At 37.1% G+C, this 17,901-nt stretch overlaps 2 protein-coding genes across 3 annotated transcripts; both read right to left on the reverse strand.

The window, feature by feature from the left end:
* Positions 1 to 577: 577 nt before the first annotated feature.
* On the reverse strand, positions 578 to 7,615 carry LOC108686805 (guanine nucleotide exchange factor subunit Rich). Of its 2 annotated transcripts, XM_018192287.1 has the most exons (13): positions 6,933 to 7,615; positions 6,396 to 6,450; positions 6,187 to 6,305; positions 5,592 to 5,998; positions 4,878 to 5,505; positions 4,271 to 4,634; positions 3,642 to 4,186; positions 3,063 to 3,552; positions 2,634 to 2,916; positions 1,979 to 2,433; positions 1,689 to 1,848; positions 1,328 to 1,516; positions 578 to 1,063 (listed from the first exon to the last, which is right to left on the reverse strand). In XM_018192287.1, exons 1-13 carry the CDS (start codon positions 7,065 to 7,067, stop codon positions 733 to 735), a joined length of 4,161 nt encoding a protein of 1,386 aa, XP_018047776.1. In that variant the 5' UTR covers positions 7,068 to 7,615; the 3' UTR covers positions 578 to 732. The 2 variants fall into 2 exon arrangements, with proteins under 2 accessions (XP_018047776.1, XP_018047768.1); XM_018192279.1 differs by having other exon boundaries at positions 6,187 to 6,450.
* A 1,417-nt stretch (positions 7,616 to 9,032) lies between these two features.
* Positions 9,033 to 14,135, reverse strand: LOC108685835 (elongation factor 1-alpha). The gene is made up of 5 exons (XM_018190822.1): positions 14,058 to 14,135; positions 11,839 to 12,013; positions 10,678 to 11,286; positions 10,136 to 10,411; positions 9,033 to 9,911 (listed from the first exon to the last, which is right to left on the reverse strand). The coding sequence occupies exons 2-5, from the start codon at positions 11,980 to 11,982 to the stop codon at positions 9,555 to 9,557; spliced, it is 1,386 nt and encodes a 461-aa protein (XP_018046311.1). The 5' UTR covers positions 11,983 to 12,013; positions 14,058 to 14,135; the 3' UTR covers positions 9,033 to 9,554.
* Between the last annotated feature and the right edge of the window lie 3,766 nt (positions 14,136 to 17,901).

Consider the following 17,901-nt stretch of genomic DNA (forward strand, 5'->3'; position numbering starts at 1 on the left):
TATATGTATAAATAGCTTATTAATAATTTTCATTATTTTGCGTATTACATAATTATCATTATATAATATCAGACCTCTTGATGAACCAAGATTTTGATTTAATCTTTAAACCGCCGTGTTCATTCATTAACTTCATTATATTGCTATTCCCTATTGCTCATAATTAACAAATGAGCATTATACAGTGCTTTTATGCACAGCGGTAAAAAAAAATCATTTAAGAACTGCCATTGGCTTTGGCGACTTCATACATCGCGTCCGAGTTTTAGTTCTCGCAACACAGTGTGTGTCTTAATAATAACATCATAAGTGCTTATGTACATGTGAATCATTCACCTTTACATGTTTCACCCTGTACAATTCAAAATTTTCAATGTAAAGTTAATAAAAAGATTCCAAAACGTTATGTACAAATTTCCAAGATTACTCCGAATTGTAAGGATTTCTGGAACAACCTGCATTAGAACGAGGATATTGATATTAAATTTACAAAATTTTATCGCATTACAAAAATTATTCTTAATATCAAGATAATTAAGGCTTTAATTAATGACCTCAAAATAAAATTTAACCTCTATGAAATAATTATCTAGTACATATGAAATCCTTATATGCCAAACAATCGAATATCTTTTTCTAAAACTTGGTCTTAAATAATCTGAAAATAATCCATTTAGTCCATATGTAAAATACATAGTGGACAGCCTTATTTCGGAGTTTCATGAAGCACCTTTAAGAAATTGTGCAAGCGCTCTGCGGCGATGTGTCCTCCGTGACGTTGAGATTATTATTATAACTTCCATGAAATACTGACTCCTCGACGGTCAAGAGCGATTCGTGCGAGCGTTCTTCTTCGAGTGGAGCTGTATTGGAAGCATGACTGATCGAAGAGTGTCTCGAACGGGAGAGAGTACCGCGCTGGTTACTGCTAGCAGATGGAGCCGGACTTGGAGAAGGACTTTCTGGTATTTGTTCTTGTTCTTGTTGTTGCTTGATTATTATCAGTCGATTCAACAACAATATCTGATTTTGGATGTTTGACATAAAAGGACGGTATCCTAAACTGAAATCAGAATATTTAAAAATCAAAATCAATATTTATAATTAAATTGTAAAAATTGTAATAAATTTAAATAAAAAATAAGATTAAATAAATATCGCAATTAAAATTTATAAGTCACTTATTTCAATGAAAAAATATCTTTGCAAAAAATAAATAAACTTCGAGCTTATTAAAGCAAATAGTTAGTTTTAATTTTCAACATTAAAAAAAAATTGTAATATATACACATTGTGAAGACACATATATGTAATAATATACACATACCATTCCGAATGAGACCATTTGGTTAAAGTAAGCAATCCATCTCTTAGATTAATTATAGAATCAAAAGTTTGCATTGGTGCATGTGCCGTTCTGATAGTTCTAGCCATGGCTGCTGCATCTCGAAGGACGGTAGCTACAACCGCAGCCCATCCTAAACAACTGCCTTCAAGAAACAACTGTAATAAATATCTGTAAAAATAAAGTCAATAAAGATATATAAGACATAAAATAATAATTTTTTAATAACAATAAATTAAACAAGACAGTTTAACTTAAAATAAATCAAATAAGTAGAGTAATCAAATAAAAGAGCGCAAATGAGAGGATAATTGTAATTTTTAATGTTAAAAAATATTCGTACCTGAGCTGTACTTCCGCTCGGCCAATTGGTGCGGAAGTCGAGGCTGGATTGATTTCTGTAGGTCCTACTGACTCCGGTGAAACCCAGCACACAGAGCCAACCATAGATTCTGCATCGTCTCTCCAAATAGTACTAGTATCACTAAGAACACTATTGGCATCTGAAATTATAAATCAAATGCAAAAAATTATTAGTATACAACAATCTTCCGTTATTTACAATATCTTCTTAAAAAAAAAATTTTGTATGAACAGAAATTTGAAGTATTTCAAATAAAGAATATTACGTACCATTTATCAGATTCGGCGTTAATTTGGCTTCCGCAGTTGGAAATTGCGTTTCTAAGCTAGCGACGGGTGAGACCAACGTTGTATATGGTGGTCTACCACTTGGAAGACTAGTATATCCACTGTCAGGTACGTCAACGATCAAATTCGGGGACAAGGTTTCATCATCGGATATTATGGAGTGTAAAGAAGTGAGGCTAGATCTCCGAAATTTCTGCAGCGTTGGCAATGAAAGCGTCGGGTATGGAAATGCGAAGTCTTCATGGACTGCTTTTAATGTGCCTACATAATCATCGATTCTTGCTGCTCTATCACGTTCTCGAGCAAACCACGTCACTAAATGAAAGTCAAGTCGTGCCGCGAATCTACCCAAATCGATCAAACGGCGAGCTGACAGTAGCCGTCGGGCATGACGTTGCAAGATCACATCAATAAAGAACTCTTCTGCCGATCCTTCCCTAGAAAATTATAAATTTGATTATAATTCAACAATAAAAGAAAATATTTCAACAAAAGAAATAGTAATTTATACAAAAATTTATACAAAATTTGTACAAAAATTAAATTTTATAAATGTCTCAAATTAAATATTCACATAACTTATATATTATTATTACTTTGAAATACAAAAAAAAAAAAAGAAATATGAGATACTCACTTATTTTCAGTTTTCTCGCTAGATTTTGCTGTTGGAACTGATTTCTTTCGTCTCATAACAACGTTACGAGTTTTCTCTAGCATAGAAGATGGCGCGACGTCTTTCTCGGATTGCACTTTAGGCGTAACTGTGGTACTATAACTCCGGCTTCTCGAAACTTGCATAGTACCCAAGACTAAAGCCAGATCATCCTCATGCGGAGAAAGAGGAGGTGTTTGGGGAGGGCCTACTAGTTTTGCACTACCACTCCACGATGTACGTGGTGATTCCACGTCATTTGGATCTGAATTTATATAAAAAAATATAACGTTAATTTTTAGAAAATGAAAAGTTACTGATTTTTTAAAACTAACTCGTTATTTAAAAAGTTAACATTATTCAAAATGATTTGAGTTAATCATATTTATAAAAATTTATAAGATTATTTACCGATTGCTCTAAGGAATCTCACAAGATCCCTCGATAATTCCCATCTGCCTTGTTCTAGTGCAGCATCTAACAATAATGTAGCATGTTGCCTACTGACGGAGGATGGCTCTAAATTTTGTAGAATAATTAAATAACTTGCGGCGGTATCGAGCTGCTGACGTTGTAAACAATCTTGCAGTAGCTTCTTCGGTGGACCGGCTACGGAGAACAGATACGGCCAAAGTGCAATTTCGGTTTTGCGAGCGCATTGCACGACGGCTCTGGCCCAAACACCGGGAAATTCGCGAATGAATTCCACGACGGACGGTAACTGAGCATCTGGAATAGGATCCTTGCTCGTCGCTTCCTCCTCGAGGACCTCGTGAAGCAACAATTCCAACGAATGCGGGAAATATGGCAACGCGGAGCACGAACGTGCTATTTCCCACGCATGATAGCCCAAGTTCCGATGTATCAATTGACGTAGAATCTGATGTAAATACACTTGACTCTGAAATATAAAGCCATTATACATTTAAGTAACTAAGAGATAAAAATGAATTTTTTTTATTTTATATTAAAAGAAAATTAAATTAATACCGTAAGCTCCAATAAATTGAAGGGCAGTGAAAAAGGTGAATTAGTGTCCGATGTGAACAACACAGTATCATTTTCGGCCCCCAGTAGAATCGCGTCTTCGAAGAGTATTGCCAATGGGTAAATGCGCAAGTGAAATGGTAGCATTATTCGCTTGCTCATAAAAGCATGCGCTTTTTCTTGATGATTACGGAATAGAGGCAACCAAACTCGCATGCCGTGAGCCCCACAGAACAGCCACAAAGCCTCGGTTAAATGCGGCTTATCCCTTCTTGAACGTGATGGAACCCAAACATTCTCAACGTAGGACGCTAATACTGTTGGTGCACCGCATGTGAAGAGAGTTTCCGAATTGTCGGTAGAATGTTCACGTTGAACCATGAGAAGACGTCCGGAGACATTTAACAGGAGACTCTCAGGATGAGGATGACTGCCAGCAGTCTCCGCGCGAATCGAAGTCAAAGTGGCGCTAACTACGCAAGCAGGATGTACGCACAGTCCACTAATATCCACTGTTTGTATCCTCGTTAACTCGATACTACCGGCTTCTAAAATAATAGCACGACCATTTCATTGAATGAAGATTGATAGAAATTTTTCAAAATCAATTTTAAATGAAGAAGCAACCTTACCCACGCCATTTTGCAACACCATATCATAGATAATAATTTGAGCATTGGCACAGAAGGTTAAAAGTCTATCTTTCGTCGTATTCAGTAACAGCACCTGTGAAGGCATTCTGATACTTTTGACATAATTATTATCAAGTCGAGTATCGCGTGGGTAAATTCTAATCTCGTCTTTATCGTCTAATATAGAATAACTGCTAGCTATGAGATATCCTTTATGCCATAGCAATCCTCCAGTTACTATAAAGTCCCGCTCTTGACTCTCATTACCGAATAACTTCCATTTTCTTGAAGGTAAGGAATAATGTGCTAATCCTGTTCGACCGGCCACTGCAAGGCTCAAACCTTCGCTGTCTATTGCAGTATACTATAAACATATATGTGAATTAACACATAATAAAAAAAGTTAAAATTTTTTTCATTAATGTTATGTATTATAGTATTATAGTTAACAAAATTATTTATTAAAAATTATTTTTATTAATACTACATGATTACTACTACATATCATATAAAATAAAATTAAATAATATGGAAATTGTTGGTTTACAATATGTTTTCTTAAAATATACTAATATTGTTATATTATACTTATAAATATTATATTTACCCGAATTGGCCAATTGGAACCGCTGTATGCAGTCGGAATAGGCACAACAAGCCATTGTTTGCAGCCGGCAAGTGTCTGAAGCATACTGTCGTTGGGCATTTCGGCAGCAAGATGAAAACCCGAAGCAGTCGAAGATAATCCGGCTCCTAAATTTAAATATAGTCTATCCTCGCCTTGAAGATATAGATGTCCGTGATGGCCCATGCACGGATTGATAGTCAGAGGGCTTTTAGCGAAATCTAATTGAATAAGAGAGCGACTTAAATTGGTGGTTTTATTGCCATTTTCGTTGGTCACTAAAGATCCTGGAGATTCTCGCAGCATCCATAACTGATAGCCCTCCGCAGACCATTCCATCATATGAATATGTAGAGGATTATCATGTGTCAGATCTACGCGTAGACCGTAATCCCATTTCAAACTACAGAGCAACAGAGCACCAAAGGTACTCCACAGTGCTAAACCGCCACCTTCCCAAGCGAGAGCGATTGCACAACTATCAGGTGTCCATCTGAGACACTTGACGCTACCCGGTCGACCTGGATAATCTTTGGAAGATAGACTCAAGGTATGCGACATTTCTAAACCACCAGTTGTCTCGTCTACATAATATACGACACCTTCGGAACTGCAAATTAAAATATTTGTAGTTAAAAGCTAACTAATTAGAGAGAATATTACAAATTCAAGAATAGCATTATGAAATTAACTTACTTTTGTCTACCAATGGCAATTAGTCGATATTTATGATTAACAGCAGCGCAAGTAGCATCGTCTACATCCTGAGCCCAGATTCCTTGTACTTGATTAGGATCAAATTTCAAAGATTGAGCAGTGAGAAATGCAGCTTTGCCATTATTCAACACGATAGCAAAGCCTCCAACGAGAGGTGAATATTCAATATCAGTAACATAAATGTTATTCTCTGTAAGTGGTACAGCCACTGTGGAAATTTGCTGATCAATACTGAATGGTATACGTCTCAAATCTAAAGAATAGTCGCGATTCATGGTACCGTCCCATTTATGACGTACCACGTGGCTAGTTTTGGTTGCTACCATAAGTTCATCTCGTATACAAACTAACGAACTGATCCCACCGTCGATCCAAGCCGACTTTTCCTACAAAATAAACAAGAGAAAATTAAATTATTGTAGTCAGTAGCCGATGGATGATTTAATTAGTCTAATGATTCAATGATTAGTCTAATGATTTAGTTAGTCTAATGATTTAATTAGTTACAAATAATTGATTTTTATTTTAAATTTTCACGTCACGCTTGATAATGAGGAATTATCACAAAACTTACGAAACTCAAGACGAGGGATGGAATGACTTCTTTGATAAATAATTCCGCACTATCCCGTTTTAAACTGGTAACTGGTGAATCTCGTTGTTCATAAAGTCCTCGACCTTCCGCACTGTTGTCTGTAAGTTTGTAAAATAACAGGTAGCTATCTGATGTTGCAATAACCAGCATACTCGAGTCTGGTCTCCATTGTACCAAAATGTTCTCACCATGTTGCCACAAAGAATTTGCAGATCGTCTGCTAAATACAATTGGTACACAAGGCTGCAATATATATAAATTGTATTTTAGAAATTATTAAATACAGAAACATCCAAGGAAATTACAAGAGAATGTATGCAGTTTAATATGTAATAAATTTAATCATATAAGATATGAAGTGAATATACAGGATGTTTTCCAAGAAACAGATGACATAGTATAACACAGTGAAACACTTTTATCTTTGCATTATTATCTTTACATTTTTATCTTTACATTACAAACAACAAGAATGTTGTGCTTCACTGTACTCATTCCTTGCCGAAAAATACAATCTTAATGAAATCTATGTATATACTATAATGTTTTGCTTATTAGATAGATTTTATTATGACTGTATTAGTATCCTGGGAGATTTTAATGACTTAGCTAAAACCTGTACAGTACAAATCATTTCAGCAATATTGCAGTAACATCGCAACGTTGCAGCAATATTGACGCAAGCTGTATTGTATGAAAGCAGATTCTTGGCCTAAATTACGTGCCTTGCAGTACCAGATGACAAGAGAGTCCGCGGTGAGAACGGCGAACATAATTTTATCTCTGTTGCACACCACCGCGTTTATTTTGGCCTGCTCGCAGGTGTTGAGAACCCGCGGCCATCCTACGGGGAAAAACATGTTTTCCGCGAAAGAGCGTCCCGTCACTCATCACCAGATTTCCCTCATGTTTCGCCTACGTCTCTCCTCGATGCCGTAGATTTGACAACAGTTCCTAACCTCGACATAGCGAAACTCGGATCAGCTCGGTGGCAAATGGCAATTGAAGCATGGCGACTCGAGTAGATCAAGTAGATACACGTTGCAACGTGATGCAACGTTATCGGCGGGCCGATCCCTTGCAGCCGCGTTTCCTGTACCTTCCATTAGTATCTTCTCTCTCTTTATCGTTTCTCCCCGCCATCGGAGATCCGTATAATACTTTCTATAAATAGCACGTTAAGTGGAGCTTTGGATACTGGGCTTTATTATGATGATATTCAATATTCATGTATTATGACCGATTGTTGATGCTGGGTGCATTTGCAATCTCGTTCATTGTAATATAACGCGACTCAATTTTGTAATTCATGGTACAAGATATTTTGCGAAATGAAATTCTTGAAAGTGTAATAAATTTTGGGCTACGCCAAAATTTCTACTTGGTTACAGTTTTTTGGTTTTGTCAATCTTTGTATACAATTTAAAATCTTTATAATTATTTCTAAATTTTCCAAAATTAACAAATATACATCTAGTACATAGTAAAAAAAATAAGAATAAAATGAGGCAATATCATTAAAACTCCAAGATTGTTTCTTTTGTTAATAATATTATTACATCAATAAAACATATCAATGCATGCCTATAATTAATGCAATTTTATATATTTGAATATTTATACATCGAGCATACATAGTTCAATTAAATGAAAAAGAAAAAATAGCGAAATCGATTTGGCGATATTTTTTTCGCATTTAACGAATTTTATTCTATCATTTAATACACATTAAATATATATGTAATCGCAATTTATTTAGAGATAGAATATAGTGGATAGTATCTAAATTTCAACAAACAGAAATTAATGTTGCAAATGTAAGTAGAAAATACATGTTGCTATTGAATATATTATTAATATATTATTATATATTATTATATATATATTATTATATTCCTAATTATTAATTGTTAACAACTTTGAACGTTTATTTCTGCAGTGCTAAACTTCGCGTTTTTTTTTATGAATACAGAATATTTAATGTTTTCGTAAGAATTGCAACAGAATATAAATTGATTAGTTTTGCAATAATTCCATTAATTTTTATTTGTATAAACCATGATTAAAAAAATCCACTTCTGTATTCTCTCTCAAGCTGCGAGTCTCATACGTACCATTAAATTGCGCTTACGTATATTTTATGCGTTTTCCGAGTCTTCATGGAATTTCTGATGTAGCATCCGAACAGGTTACAAGGGAAGACAAGGAGTCGGGTTTGCGTACTGGTGATAGTGAATCACCGACGTCTCGTTTCCGCAGCTTCTTTATTTTCGCTCTTACTCGTCATCGCTGGTATTTATATGTATGTACAGAAAACTGTTAACCAATGTCGTTTGTAGAAAAATCGTGGGGGGGGGGGGGGATAAAAGGTATCGAGTTATTGTAAAAGTCATCTTGCACTTCTTGTTAGACGTTAATTGATAAAAGGAATAATTCGTAGAAAAAGGTTTTCTTCCTTGAGGATATTTGGATTTATCTTACCTATAACTGAATGAAAAGATAATTAGAGGAAACAACAGATCTCATATATCCCAACGAAATCTATTTTTGTCAAGGTCTATTACCGTGTTGTTCTCTCTAGTCTTACGTTCTTGAATTAATATAATCTGAATGATTAATATAAAAAAGCTACCAAGAAGACAAAATAATACGGACATCGCAAAAACGATATATTATTTTTTATCTGATTAGATTGTATAGCTACCGTAGATGTGAGAGCGATAAAAATGAGGAATTATTTTGTTCAAAAGGATAATGAACTTGACAAGTTACTAATGAAGTAACAACGTCAACGAAGAGTAATAATGACATATTTCTCCTCGAAATATCGGATATATACAGAATTTATTTCCGTATAGTAATTAGAAAATATAATTAAGCCGCGCTAAATTATGTTGATGTTCGTTATGAAGTAGTTGGTAGGTGTACGTTGTTTCGCGATAGCTCGCGCGAAGTTCGCTCTTCCTCCTTGCGGACTCCCACGAGACGAAAATATATATCATCGGCCAGAGATAAACATCCCGTATTCTTTCCTGCGAAACTCCTTACGATGAAAAAAATGACGGAGCCATTTCGACAAGCGAAATGTCCGCGCGCCGAGGAAACGCGGCAGCGCAATCTTGCATGCACGAGGAGCCAATCTGCGCGATTGGATCATCGTTCTCTCATTTCCGATCGTAGCTCGCGATAAAGTCCTCACGAGGAACTCCGTTGTAGACAATGTTGCCAAGTTCGTCTCTCGCAAGTCATACAAAGGAGGATGAGTTACGGCTGATGTACGCCGTCGTTCGCCCGGTGGCATATTCGCACGGAAACTATCGGTGTATGCACGGAAACTATTACAATAGTTATTTCTTCTTCTGGGCTTTCTCAGCGGCCTTGGTGACTTTGCCCGCTTGATCCTTAAAGGTGACGGCCTTGATGACGCCAACAGCTACTGTCTGACGCATGTCACGAACAGCGAAACGTCCCAAAGGTGGGAACTCTTGGAAAGCCTCAACACACATGGGCTTGCTGGGTACCAGGACAACAATGGCGGCATCACCGGACTTGATGGCCTTCGGGTTTTCTTCGGTGGTTTTGCCAGTACGGCGATCGCACTTCTCCTTAATTTCAGCGAACTTGCAGGCGATGTGAGCAGTGTGGCAATCCAATACAGGTGTGTATCCGTTGCTGATTTGACCAGGATGATTGAGCACGATGACCTATGATATAAATAATTATATTAATTATATGTTCAGAAATCATATCTTATAATGTTTTAAAGTTAATAGAATTTAATTTTAATATTTGAACACATTAAGACACTCAGACGTATTCGACCATCACTAGCAAACTTCTGGTGAAAACCGCGAATGAGATAATCAATTTTTCATCATAGTGTCAAAAAGACTAATAAAACGAGTGCAATTAAGTGTAATAAACTTACCTGTGCAGTGAAATCAGCAGCACCCTTGGGTGGGTTATTCTTGGAATCTCCAGCGACGTATCCACGGCGCAATTCTTTAACAGACACGTTCTTGACGTTGAAACCAACGTTATCGCCGGGCACAGCCTCCTGCAGAGCTTCGTGATGCATTTCAACGGACTTAACTTCAGTCGTCAATCCAGCGGGTGCAAAAGTAACGACCATACCAGGTTTCAGTACACCAGTCTCAACACGACCGACGGGTACTGTTCCAATACCACCAATCTTGTACACGTCCTGCAATCACAAAAAAAAATTATTATTCTGCTTCAATAAAGTTAATCATGCATTCTATATCTCAAAGAATCAGACGAATCTTGGCCATCAACGGATTAAAAATCCTATGGTGAAAACCGCGAATGAGATAATTAATTTTTCATCATAGTGTCAAAAAGACTAATAAAGCAAGTGCAATGAATGAAATTAATATTATATTATAAGTATCACACCATGTAAATTATTCGCTAAAATTAAGAATTGCGTAATTAAAATATCAATGTTACCTGAAGGGGAAGACGAAGGGCCTTGTCAGTTGGCCTGGTAGGTGGTAGGATGGCATCCAAAGCTTCGATAAGACATTTACCTTCGGCTTTGCCTTCCTTTCGCTCTACAGCCCATCCCTTAAACCAGGGCATCTTGGCGGATACTTCCAACATATTGTCTCCGTGCCAGCCGGAGATTGGCACGAATGCAACAGCGGCTGGATTGTAACCGATCTTTTTGATGTAGGACGACACTTCCTTCTTAATTTCCTCGAATCGAGTCTCAGAATACGGGGGCTCGGTGGAATCCATTTTGTTAACTCCGACAATCAACTGCTTGACACCAAGGGTGAACGCGAGAAGAGCGTGCTCGCGAGTCTGTCCATTCTTTGAAATTCCAGCCTCGAATTCACCAGTACCAGCAGCGACGATCAATACGGCACAATCAGCCTGCGAGGTACCAGTGATCATGTTTTTGATAAAATCTCTGTGTCCAGGAGCATCGATAATCGTCACATAGTATTTAGAGGTTTCAAACTTCCACAAGGCAATGTCAATAGTAATACCACGCTCACGTTCGGCCTTAAGTTTGTCGAGTACCCAGGCATATTTGAAGGAACCTTTGCCCATCTAAAAAGTAATAACCTGATTAGATTCATTCTATCAGATCTTTTTTAAGGATCCTTTTCTTCTATTGTTATTTAGACGTTTTAACAAATCTCAATATTATTAATAAAAACTTTAGTTGCAATTTTGCGCTCGCGAGCATTCAATTGTTCTTGTTTAACATTTGATAAACAAGGAAAAATGATTCTAAGAATATTGCGAACGCCAAATAGAACGCAGTTATTGATGAAAAGACATTCAGACATTTTTAGCCGTCAACGGATTCAAAGATAATCCTCACGTGAAAGCCGCGAACGAAAGAAAAATGTATCATTATTGTCACAAGTTCATTCTTACACAAAATGTGTTTTTCGATCAATGTACCATCATTTTCAAATCTATTGTTATACAAAACATATTTTTAAGATTATTCTATATTTGTGTAAAGATAGTCGTATTTGTAAAAATTGACCAATCAATTGAATATCTTTCTCATATTTGACTGTAATTAATCAATTCTTACAACTACATTTATGTAATTATAGAATGTTTTGTCTAAAAATTATTGAACATTACCTCCTGGGCTTCTTTCTCGAATTTCTCAATGGTACGCTTGTCGATACCACCGCATTTGTAGATCAAGTGACCAGTAGTGGTCGACTTGCCGGAATCGACGTGTCCAATAACGACGATATTAATGTGTATCTTCTCCTTGCCCATTTTTGTAGTTTAGGAGAGTTCTTCTAGTACTCTGAAAACAAAAATACAGGAGTTAGAAAATATTGTTGGATAAAATTCAGGCTTTCAATTGTATTATAATGGAACAAATGAGTTCTGATATGCTTGAGACTTGTCCCAATTTTTAAATAGTAGTAATTTGAAATAATTTAATGTTCAGAATTTTATTTCTTGATTATAAACTTGATAAATTCTAAAAATAATAAAAAAACTAAAAATTTTTTAAATAATAAGAAAACTTTAGAGCCAGTGAGCCCATATGTCCCTTAGCATATCAAAAATGTTGTGTTTTTGTTACGAGTTAATTCGCAACAATTTAATTCACGCATTGGAGACCATCCGATTATCTGTACCGAGTTAAATGATCATCGCAATATGGAATCGAACGACGTCTGGAGCGAGCGGAGCTCCGAGGAATTTCTGCGAATTCACGCCTTGGAATTTCTCTCCGCCCCAATCTTGCGCCGATCTCGCGTTGCGCTAAATGGTGCAATCGCTTTTCCAGGCGCTTCTCGAGCGCGCGCGGGGCATTCGGGATGTCGCAGCGGTCTTTGTCCGCCGTCCACGTGGCCGAACGTGAATATTCGAGAATGGCAGACAGCCGCCATTTTGTAAGTGACGACGAGAAGGAGCGGCGCGCTGTTGCCACGATTGTCGTGACGCTCAGCATCGCGCACAATGCCACATTATTACGGATTCTCTTTTTTTTTTCTTTCTTTCTTTCTCTCCTCGTGAAACTCTCCCGCATTCGGATGGACCGAGAAAGATTCGCGCTTCGCTGGAAGGTGAACGTGGCGAATCAGATGGCCAAATATGTCGCCTCCTTCGCGGTCCATCCAGCCAGCCAGCACGCGGTGACTCGCCGAAGGCGCGTGGAAAATTACGGAGGCCCCTCCTAAGAGCCTCAGGATGTCAATTATAATCTGCGGTCCTTGCGCGTTAAAACGTGACGGAATCGCCGATATTGCGGTTTTTGCGAAATCAACCGTTATCGTTTCGCGTAATCGTTCTCGGCAATCGACGGGAATCCAGATAACGCCCAGTTTTTTCCTCCGCGCGCCGAATCACCTCGCAAGAATCGGTCGAAAGTTCCTCTTCCCGTGTGATCCACCAACTTAACTTTCTGCGCGAAACGCAGACGCGCGCGATTCTTATATGTGTATCTCTGAATTTTTAACTCTGTAACGGAAAACGGATATAGAATTTCGGTTTGCGACCCGGCTTTGGAGCCACGCCGTGCCGGTAATGTCCTCGTTATCTTCTCCCCCGTAGAATTGATTTCCAGTGCCATATAACCTGAAAAGACAGGTTGAAGGCACTTTTATTGCCACCCGGAAAAAAAAATCGATCTCCATCACATTCCAGAAGTCTAGATGCAAGGTCGTCGCGTTGCACACGGCCTCCGGACTCACGATTCTCGAGTGAGAGAGAGAGAGAGAGAGAGAGAGAGAGAGAGAAGGGAGAAGAGAAAGAGGAGAGCACCTTTAACCTCGCGTTTCCGGTTTTTCGACTCCACCGTTATTCGCACGCATCCTGCCACAAGCACCGCGATTTTTCGGGCCGCGATTTTTCGAGCAGCACACGAGCGAGAATCGCGAGACTTTTATCGCGTGGAGAAAAAAATCGTCCTCCCCAATGGAGAGAAACAAGAGTGCTCGCGCATCGTCGCGAATTCCAGCGCTCTGACAAGCCGCACGGCCGCCATAGTGCATCCGGTCCGCTCCTCTCGCGATCTCGGACGCGCATCCGCCGCCGGCTCGCGACCGGCGTTTTCAATCCCGTTTACCCGCTCGTCCGTGATCTTATCCTCGTGATCGACAACGATCCCTCCGCGAAATGACGCCCGCTCATCGTTGACACGCCGATACGTAAAGATACAAGAGATCCTGGCCGGCGGGAACAGATAGAAGGCACAGCTAAACCGGCCATGCGGCACTTTACCGTGACTCGGCGAGAATACCGTTCGGGCGGAATTTTCACGGACAGCCATAACGAAATCGCGAAACTATATGCACAGCACAACACGCGGCGGCCTCGACCGTCGTTTTATTCCATACCTGTTGTCCGATGTCGTATCCTCGGATGAGATTCGTCGGATAGTTTTACCGGCGTACGAACAACGAACAACTACTCACCTTCAGATGCCACGACAGAAAGAGATCGTGCTCGCATATGACATGCGCAGATGTGCATACGGCGTTCGGGCGTAGCCTCGAGCCCAGACGATGGTCGCGATGGTGACGCTGGCGCCGCGCCGTCGCTCGCAGCGCCGCGGGACGTTGTCTCGCGATGCATTTTATTATGACACGATGAATGCGAATTCATGGCGGGAGATTCACGGTTTACGTTTTTCTTACAATTTCTAATGCTTTGTTTCAATTTTCGATGGAAATCGGTGATTTCCCTTTCTCTGCCCGGAGACGATTTGTCGTCAAACGCGTCTGGATTCGAGACTATCGATCGAGCAGCGCGCATGCGCGCGCTCGCACGCACACACGTGGATGATGTCCGGACACCTTGTGTGTGCACGCGCGCTTCTAGGATAATACGTACGTGTGTGCGTGCGCGTGATGAGATAGAGAGAGAGAAATAGAAGAAATAAAGGAGGAGAGAGACGGATGAGAGGATGTGTGCGAGGGAGTGAGACGACGCGTTGCAATCGGATATGCATTTATGCATCCATGCGCAACGTTTGATCGTGACTGTTGCGAACCCTGTTGCGTCGAAGCGAGGCAATTTTTAACAACAAGAGCTCTTCCTCGTGGTCCACGAGCGGAGTCTGGAGCATTCCGACTGTGGTGGAAATATAAAAGGTGTGCTTTTGCGTATTTTGAACAGAAGAGCGATATCTAGTCGCCATGGTGCCGCGGGTATTTGAAGTTAGCGCTATGTCATTATGTCATTATGACATTATGTTGAGTTTTATCCTTTGAAATTGAAAAAAAATGTAAATTTCTGCATCCTTTTTTTTGGGAAATTATTTGTATATGTTTTTACTTGACAATTTATTCATATCCGCAATATGTTACTTCAAAGTTACTGCGGTGTAAATGCGGTTTAAATGGCCACATACGCAGAACGATACGAAATTCGTTTCGAAAATGAGCACACTTTTTATACTTCCATCATCACGGCTGATCGAAGAGCATATTGCGCTTTGACGTACTGCAGCATGCGATTCTAGAATATTCTTGCGTTGCATTTCACAACGTTGAACATTACCCGTTGATTATCATTGCAAATTAAGAGTGACTTTGATCAAATTCCGATCAGCATAATCAAGCATTAAGTCAATTAGAAAAAAAGTAGTTTTATTGAAGTATCTAAAAATTTATCTATATAAGATACAGAGCTGAAATTAATTTTGTAAATTATTAAAATAATTAAATAGAACACTTGTGTTGATTGCTAGAATATCAAAACTTTTTGCAGCATTGCTCATTGTGCTTGAGCTTCCTACCTAATTATTTTGATACAATAAAATTATTTTCTGTATCTAGTTAAATTTTTAGATACTTCATCATCATTTTTTCCATGTAGAATTGTTTGGAGCAAAATTTCTAAACTACAAAACGTACTGAAAAAAATTTTACATGAAAATTATGATCAGAAAATTATTCAAATATGATTGGAAATTTATTGGAAATTATAAATTTTCAATCACATTTAAACATATGTAAAATTACATTTTTTTCAGTGTATATTTTTTTCAGTGTGAATTTTTTTCAGTGTATATTATAATTATCATATCATATTGAGTAAAATTTTATTCAGAAAAGACTTTTCGGAGTAGTCTAACTATGTGAAATATATTCTGTCCCCAATCTAATCTTTCTTGCATTTGTACATTTCCAGCAATTAATTATTTTATTCATATTAATAAAACAGTATTTCATAATTGATTCTTATATTTAAGATTGTCTTAAAATATCATAAGCCAATTACAAAACAGTAGTAGCTTAAGACATTACTTAAGATGCTAATACTGTTAAGATAGTTTTAAAATAAGAACGGACTATAAATACCGACCTTTGTGATCGGCTTATAATATTTTAGAACCGTACTTAAAATCTTAAATATAAGAATCAACTATGAATATACCAGGTATTGTTTAGGTATTGTTTGATAAGTTAATGAAATAGTTTAGATGTTGCTTGATAAAGTTTCGGAGTTTGATTGGAGCCGTTCTTGTGATAGTACCTCGTGATAGTTTTGCTACCTTTTTTTTTTGTATCTGGGCGATAAGATTCAATGGGACAGGTTTTCATGAATGGCTGAAGCTTCTCAATTTTTCACATTTTCCAGCAGGAATTCCTTCGTTTCTGCTAGTTTCCTTATTATTTTCCTTATTATTTTCCTTAAAAATATTGTTCGTTGATACAAAATTCTTTTAAGTTTTATTTCGCCCAAAGAAAAGAGAGACAAGAAGAATCTGTGACACATTTTATATTGAGTTTTTGCATTGATCTTTTCAGTTGTTGAATCGGAAGATATGTTATTTTAGCTCTCTACGAGATATCAACGTGATCGACAATTCGGTCATCGAGATAAATGGTGAAAGGTAAAAGAAAGAGATCGTGCTCTCGAGCGTTAACGGTTTTCGTTTTGTGCACGAAGCGAACCTATTTACCTGTCTGACGACAATGACGTTCTTCTCCTACGGACTTTTGTTTGCAACGACTTGTATTCGAACTAGAAAAACTTAAATTTATAGCACTATTCATCTTGGATTCTCAGAAAATCTTTTTATATAACTTTTATCTCTAATTTTTTTCTTTTTTAAATTAATTTCCTGTGAATTAAGCATAATCTGTTTAAGTGCAGATTTAAATTAATTTTATTTCTTTCTAAGATTTAAGGGATCATAATTTCTTTTGTCCTTCCTGGCTATGCTTATGATTTGTATTAACAATATTTTTTAAAAACTTATAATAGCTGGTATTACAATATATACAAGAACTTATCTATCTGTTTAACGAGAATGACATTCTTTTGAAACATCTTCGTGTTAATAAATTTTAGTATCTAATTTTAAAGCCATCTAGTAGACGAAATTTTCAGGCTCGAGAAATCGAATAATTAATTTCCTCAAGATTCTGTCCACATTGCGAAAATGAAGCAAATAAAATGATGGAATGGTTAATTGGAATGGAGAACTAATTAAAATTCAATTGTATCATCCACATCGTTAATTAAGGAACTTTAATTGCTACTGTTTTTAAATAATCTCGAGACCATTGCTTGATTAATTCTCTGTAATATATTAATATAAATAAAATATAAATAATAGTTCAATATTGCATTGACTCTTCAAATCTTTCTTCAAAAACTTTTTTTTTTAATGTTCTTTTTTTTTTACTGTCCAGACCATTGTTAGTATTCTACAATCCATTCTCTTCCTCAATCCATCAATATTAATCACACACAATCAGTAATATTGTTAGTATTTGTTAATACTGACAGTATTATTAATTATGTAGGATCACCTTAACATATTTGCAATTTTTAATTTTTTATTTATAGGACTGTGTGGTTTAAATCTTATAATTTCAGTTACATACACGAGTGCTGCAATTATTAAAGTGATCCTAATATCGATTATCAATAAACAATGGAATGTACTTCTGTGAGTCATAGAACGTATGTGTTACTGTTTTTATCTCAATGGTTTCCGCGAAAATTAATGACTCATCGTAAATTGTGAATGAATAGCATATATCCGTGCTTACGCAAGATGTATGTATGTATTTAGAATATCATTTCTGCAATTTTTGCTAATGCTATCCTAAGCAAAAAAGTTGTTAATTTACAAATTTTAATTTTGTTTATTATAATTTATTAATTTCTTTTTTATTTTATTTAGTATAAGTTTTCATTTTATTTATTATTTTACTTTTAAAC

This window comes from Atta colombica, unplaced genomic scaffold (assembly GCF_001594045.1).
Source record: "Atta colombica isolate Treedump-2 unplaced genomic scaffold, Acol1.0 scaffold100, whole genome shotgun sequence".
In the NCBI taxonomy this organism is placed as follows: Eukaryota; Metazoa; Arthropoda; class Insecta; order Hymenoptera; family Formicidae; genus Atta; species Atta colombica.